General features: G+C 43.8%; 1 protein-coding gene across 1 annotated transcript; it reads right to left on the minus strand.

The window, feature by feature from the left end:
- Positions 1 to 1,220: 1,220 nt before the first annotated feature.
- LOC132011460 (olfactory receptor 10V1-like) lies at positions 1,221 to 2,159 on the minus strand. Its single transcript, XM_059390500.1, has one exon. It carries the CDS (start codon positions 2,157 to 2,159, stop codon positions 1,221 to 1,223), a length of 939 nt encoding a protein of 312 aa, XP_059246483.1.
- Positions 2,160 to 6,885: the final 4,726 nt, after the last annotated feature.

Raw genomic sequence — 6,885 nt, forward strand, 5'->3', positions numbered from 1 at the left:
TTGTGCCCAGCCAGTGTTTATCTCCACAGAACGAGCTTTCCTCAACCCGAATTGAGATTTGAACCAACATTACCCCTCCCTGACCCAGAGAGGCTCAATTAAAAAAGCAAACCTCCCAATTATGTCCACTTCATGTCTTCGTCCAACTGGGCTGCCATTACGAAGTACCGTAGTTGGGGTGGCTTTGGAAACAACAGAAATGTATTTCTCACAGTTTGGGAAGCTGCAAGTCTGAGGTCAAGGTTGGGTGAGGAACCTCTTCCAGGTCACAGACTTCTTGTACCCTCACATGGTGGAAGGGGCCAGCGAGCTCTGTGGGGTCTCTTTTATGAAGGCACTAATCCCATTCATGAGGTCTCCATCCTCATGACCTAAATACCTCCCAAAGACCCCACCTCCTGATATCATCCCACTGGGGATTAGGATTTCAACAGATGAACCTGAGGTGGGCGGACACAAATATTCATACCACAGCATCTAGGGACAAAGAGAAATGTGAGACTTGTGTGTGTGTGTGTGTGTGTGTGTGTGTGTGTGTGTGTGTTTGTATCTGAGACAGAAGGAACTTGAGGGGAGGATACCCAATGGACATGGGGAGAGTGAGTTAGACTCAGACTAATAACTAATGCAGAGTCAGATACTAAGATGGAGACAGATTAGCTCTGGGTATAAATGTAAGAAAAAAAAACACAACTTTTAAGCTCCTGCTCTTTCCCCATCACTTTTCCCAGGAAGAAGAATTTAGGATGAAAGAGAATTCGAGAAGGTAGGAGCCCAGCATTTGCACCACAGGAATCAGCAGAGTGGTTGCAATGGTCTCGGTTTGATATGTATCTCATTCTTGGTTCTGTCCCTGCTCACATATACATATGACCCTGCTAAGAACCTGAGAACAAGACCTAGACTCTACACGTAATGATGAGGATAAGCAATGACCACATCCTGTTGTCATCTCCCTTTTAAAGTCACAAAGTATTTTCACTTTGGGTCCTCACAACTACCCCAGGTTTAAGTCTGGTGGGCGTTTTCATCCCCATTTTAGAGATGAAGAATCCAAGGCTGAGAAAAGAAAAATGACTTTTCAAAAATAATATAACAGGAAGAAGTAACAGTACAAATCCAGTGACCTCTTAGCTCCCACCTCCTCATCTTCCAGAAAGAACACTCATTTGTTTCTTCCCAGCAATGTTGGAGAAGAACACCCAGAGTCTTCACTGTATTTAGGACAACAGGAACCTGATCATTGTTCTCTTCAAAGCATCCTTAAGCTCTCTATTTCTCATGCTGTAGATCAAGGGGTTCAGCACAGGGGTGATGAATGTGTAAACCACAGACACTACCTGGCCCCTCTCTGGAGAGTAGCTGGAGCTGGGGCAAAGGTAGATGAGGCTCCCACATCCATACTGGAGCAGGACCACAGTCAGGTGAGAGGAGCAGGTGGAGAAAGCCTTGTGCCTCCCCTCTGCCGAGCGGATCTTCAGGATGGTGGCCACAATGAAGACATAGGAGAGAGTGATAAGCAGGAAAGGGATGGTGAGGACAGTGACACTGACCACAAACAGCGTGACCTCATGGACCCAGGTATCTGCACAGGCCAGTCTCATGACAGGGAGGATATCACAGTAGAATAGGCTGATTTCTTTGCTGCTGCAGAAGGGGAGTTGGAAGATGAGCACAGTCAGCTGCATGGCCAAGATGAAACCCAGCACCAGAGACCCCAGGGCCAGCTGGACACACAAGCGCCAGCTCATCATGAGGGTGTAGTGCAAAGGATGACAGATGGCCACAAACCTGTCATAGGCCATGACAGCTAGTAAAATGCAGTCAGTGCTGCCCAGGAAGATGAAGAAGAACATCTGGGTGCCACAGCCAGGCAGGGAGATGAGGGCTCTCTCCATGGACAGAACACTGGCCAGAGTCAGAGGGGCAATGGTGGAAGAGTAGAAGATCTCCAGAACTGCCAAGTTGGCCAAGAAAAAGTACATGGGGGTGTGCAGAGAACGGTTAATCCAGATGATGAGAGAAATGGAGACATTGCCACTGATGCTGACCAGGTACATGATTAGGAAGGCCACGAAAATCAGCATCTGCACCTCAGGCAGTTTGGAGAAGGGGCGGAAGTGGAAGTGAATCATCCCAGTTTGATTTGCACTCTCCATGTAGTCAATGAGTTGGGCCTGTTGATGGTAACCTGCTGTGCCCTGAGGATAGATTAATGTCAGGACACAGAGCTCCTGCTGGGTGACCCATTCAACTCTTGGCTTCTCCCTTTCTTGAGCTCCCCAACCCCAACCATCTTTTTCTCCAGGCTAAACTCCACAATTGGGGCACCTGGGTGGTGCTCAGGGTCGGTTAAGCATCTGACTCTTGGTTACAGCTTGGGATCTCATGGTCCTGAGAGGGGATCTGTGTCAGACTTCATGCTCAGTGCAGTCTGCTTGAGATTCTCTCTCCCTCTCCCTCAGTTCCTCCCACTTGTGCATTCTCGTGCTCTTTCTCTAATAAATAAATCTTAAAAATGAATAAATAAGTAAATAAATAAATTCTGCAATGCACTTCTAAATCAGACTTTTTGTTGTAATCATCCAGAAGTAGTTCACCTCAGAAATCCTTTTCTTTTTTATTGTATTAGAATATACATTGCAAAAAAAAAAAAAAAGAATATACATTGCATAATATTCATGAGTTTAGCCGTGTGTAAGTGTACAATTCAAGGGCATTAAATACATTCACAATGTTGTGTAACTGTCACCTCTACCCATAAGCAAAACTTTTTTATCATCCCCAACAAAGACTGCGTACCCACTAAACAATAACTCACCATGTGTTCTCCTCCCAACCTCTAGTTACCTCTATCCCAATTTCTCTCTCTCTCTCTCTGTTTGCCTACTCTAGGTACCTTCACACAAGTAGAATCATACAATATTTGTCCTTCTGTATCTGGTTTATTTCACTAACCATCATGTTTTCAAGTCCATCCATGTGCTAGCACATACCAAATTTCCTTTATGTTTTATGGCCGAATAGCATTCCATTGTGTGTATATACCATTGTGTGTTTATCCATTCCTCTGTTCATGGACACTTGGTTTGTTTCCACCTCTTGTCTCTTGTGCATAATGCTGTCATGAACGTAGGTGTGTAAGTATCTGTTTGCATCACACCGAAATCTTAAGTCAGAATACCATACCCAGACCACAGATCTCTCTGTTCCCTAATTCCTCCCCTGGTTCTCAAGAGCACAGCCTCTGGGATTAGACCATCTGGGTTCTAATCCCTAATCTGCCACTGACCAAGAGTATGACCTAGAGCAACTCGTTGAGGCTTTCTGCTTCAATTTCTCTATCTTTAAAAATAACAATAGGACAAAACTCTTAAGATTGTTTTGAGAAGTAAACGTGTCTGGCCCCTAGTAAGCTCTCCATGACTGTAGTAATAATCATTAATATTTCATTTCTTCCAACTCTTCAAGACCACCTTGATGCTTCCAGTTCCTCCAAATAAGCCTCCTTCTCCTTGGGCGTTACTCCCTTCCACCCAACCAAGACCTATGGTTTATCTCTTCCATTAGTCTTTTTCCAATATTGTTATTATCCTTGGCTCCTTGACTTTTTGTCAACCCTGTTGTCTTCTGTAATATCCAACATACCTATTCCAGGCTGAAAGATTGCAAAACCCTGCTGACAGGGCCACAGCAAAGGGGCATTACCAACCCCAGCACTGTCCCCAGTCCTCTAAAGTGCAAACCTCCCTGGTCTCTTCAAGTCTTTCCTCTGCTACCTCCTTCCTCACCAATAATAGATGACCCAGCCTCCAATTTCACAGAAAGAAATAACAAAAGCTACTTGGAGGCAGCCCATCATCACCCTCACTAGCACTGGACCTAGAACATAAGACCTACACCATATCCGTAACACATTCCCGCAATCTTACATCACCCTCTGATGCCTCCCTATCTCCTTCCCATTATGACCATTCCCCACTTCTTGTTTAGTACAGGCAATCCAGTTTCCATCTTACTCCTTGAAACCACTCTAATGTGAAGGTCACCAATGACTTCCAAATCATTGAATCCAACAGCTACTTTTGACTTGATCAGCATTGCATTTGAAGCTGTCCCTACTTCTTGAAATTCCTCACCCATAGCCTCTGTAATGCTACTCTACCTCTCTAGACACTTTTACATTTTTTTCACTTTTCCATTTCTGTCACTTCCAGAGACCACCCTTCCTCTTAATAATTTGCAAAAGGAAGATTTTGTTGGTTATTCTAGGTCGGCTTCCTGATCCACTCTCCACCCTGCTCTGCCCCATGGGAGGCTAGTCACTAAGAACTGCATTAACCAGTCTCCCTCACCTTGTGGTTTCTGATTGAATTTGGCCAATGAGAGGTACTGGCAGGAGAATGAAGAATAGTAAAAAAACACTGGGTAGGGCGCCTGGGTGGCTCAGTGGGTTAAAGTCTCTCCCTTCGACTCAGGTCATGATCCCAGGGTCCTGGGATGGAGCCCCACATCAGGCTCTCTGCTCAGCATGGACTCAAAGCTCCATGAGGGAAGGGGTGATTGGGTCCCATTCTTCACTAATGCCCAGGACGCTAGCACAGTGCCAGGCACAATGTAATTCCGTATTGACATGAATACTAGAGATTTACTGAGGCCCTATCAATGCCAGCAACTAATACTGAGTACTTTTGAAGTAGAAATAGTAATCTTCATTTTAGCACTCTGATACTAAGCATATCCTTTCTGGAGGGATAATCAGCTGTTTTTCTTTCTTTCTTTCTTTTTCTAAGATCTATTTATTTGTTTTAGAGAGAGAGAATGGGGGGGGGGGGCATGGTGCTTCAAGGGGAGAGAGAATCCTCAAGCCATGTCCTCGCTGAGCCCCTGAACAGGGGCTCAATTCCCGGACTCAGAGGTCATGACCTGAGCCAAAATCGAGAACTGGCAGCTCAACCGACTGAGCCACCCAGACACCACAAAAATAATCAGCTGTTTTCAAGAAATGATTAAGATGTCACGTGCATTGGGGCATCTGGGTGGCTCAGTCGGTTAAGCACTGGCTCTTGATTTTAGCTCAAGTCATGACCTCAGGGTTGTGAGATCGAGACCCCCCTCCATTGGGTGCTGTGCTGGGCATGGAGCCTGCTTAAGATTCTCTCTCCCCTCTCCTTCGGCCCCTACTACCCCCCCACACCAAAAAAACAAATGAACAAACAAACAACAAAAAAACGGATGTCAAATGCACTGAATCAGCACTCTCATTAGAGGATCTACCCTAAGGAAATAGCCCAGAATATGGATCCAAAGGCACAAAGATGTGTATAGTATGTCTTAATAATTTCTCATAAGGAACCAAAACAAATGCTTAATGGAAAGTAACATTTCAGTCACTTAGAGTATATCCATGTGACAAAATATTACATTTCCCTTAAAAGTGTTATAATAAAGAGGTTTAATAAAGTAAGAAGATGTTTATAATATGACGTTAAATGAAGAAAACAAAGAAGCAAACTGCGTGCATGGCAACAACCAGTTCTGTTGCCAGCAGACAGGGCAACAGTACACTCTTCATAGTGTTTTTGGGAGAAATGAGGGATGATGTTTTCTTCATGCTTTCTCCACTTTTCAAATTTTCTTCCCAAAAATGTGGGTTTATTATTTTTTTTGTTATAAAAATGTTATCAATTTTTAGAATTCTCATTTGAGAAGCTATGAAACTGAAGAGACATAACACACCCCTAGTTATACAACCACTCATTGTCAGAACCAAGATTAACATCCAGATACGGCCATGGGATCTGCACACTTGCCAGTGAGGCAGACCAAGATGGTGCTAAATCTAGATATTTATTTTTATGTTTGTTAATTCCCAGGCATATCATACTCTTGACTTGGGCTAAGTTTATTGTGTCGCTTCCTTCCTTTTCCTCCCTTCTCTCCTTCCCCTCTTTATTTTTCTTTATCCTCATCTCTTTTTTTTTTTAAGACTTTTTTTAATCTACTCTAATGAGAGAGAGGGAGAGCAAGAGTGGGGGCGGGGAAGGAGCAGAGAAAGACAATCTCCAGCAGACACCCTGCTTAGCATGAAGCCTGACTCGGGGCTCCATCTCATGACCCTGGAGACCACAACACTAGCCGAAACCCAGAGTCGGACGTTCAACTAACTGAGCCATCCAGGCGCCCCATCCTCATTTCTTCTTAAAGCCAACCATTTAGAGTTAGCTCATTCTTCCAACCCGTCAAGATCTTACGGAAAATTGCAATTCTTTGCTCCAACAAGCAATCGATTTCTCTCCCATTGTCATCTACAAATTTAATGAACATGTTTCTGGTCTAATGCCCATTTATAGCTATATTAGATCAGATATGGAAGCCACATCCCTCAAGCATAATAACCCCAATATCCCTAAAACTTTTCTTCAGAACATCAATAGGTTTTCAAAGAAGTTTTGTTTTTGTTTCTTTTAAGATTTATTTATTTATTTATTTATTTATTTATTTGACAGAGATCACAAGTAGGCATAGAGGCAGGCAGAGAGAGAAGAGGAAGCACACTCCCCATTGAGCAGAGAGCCCAATGTGGGGCTCGATCCCAGGACTCTGAGATCATGACCTGGGCCGAAGGCAGAGGGTTTAACCCACTGAGCCCCCCAGGCGCCCCAGAAGTTTTTTTTATCCCCGTTCGGTTAGCCACCCTATCATTATCATATAATATCATTAGTTTTTGATGTAGTGTTCAGTGAATCATCAGTTGCATATAACACCCAGTTTTAAAGAAAAGTTCTCTGTGTGGAATGTCTTAAAAACAACAGCATATTCCACTGCAAAACAGAATCACACTGATTACAGAGAGATGTTCAACATTCCTTAGATAAGGAATTC

This window comes from Mustela nigripes, chromosome 1 (assembly GCF_022355385.1).
Source record: "Mustela nigripes isolate SB6536 chromosome 1, MUSNIG.SB6536, whole genome shotgun sequence".
NCBI lineage: Eukaryota > Metazoa > Chordata > Mammalia > Carnivora > Mustelidae > Mustela > Mustela nigripes.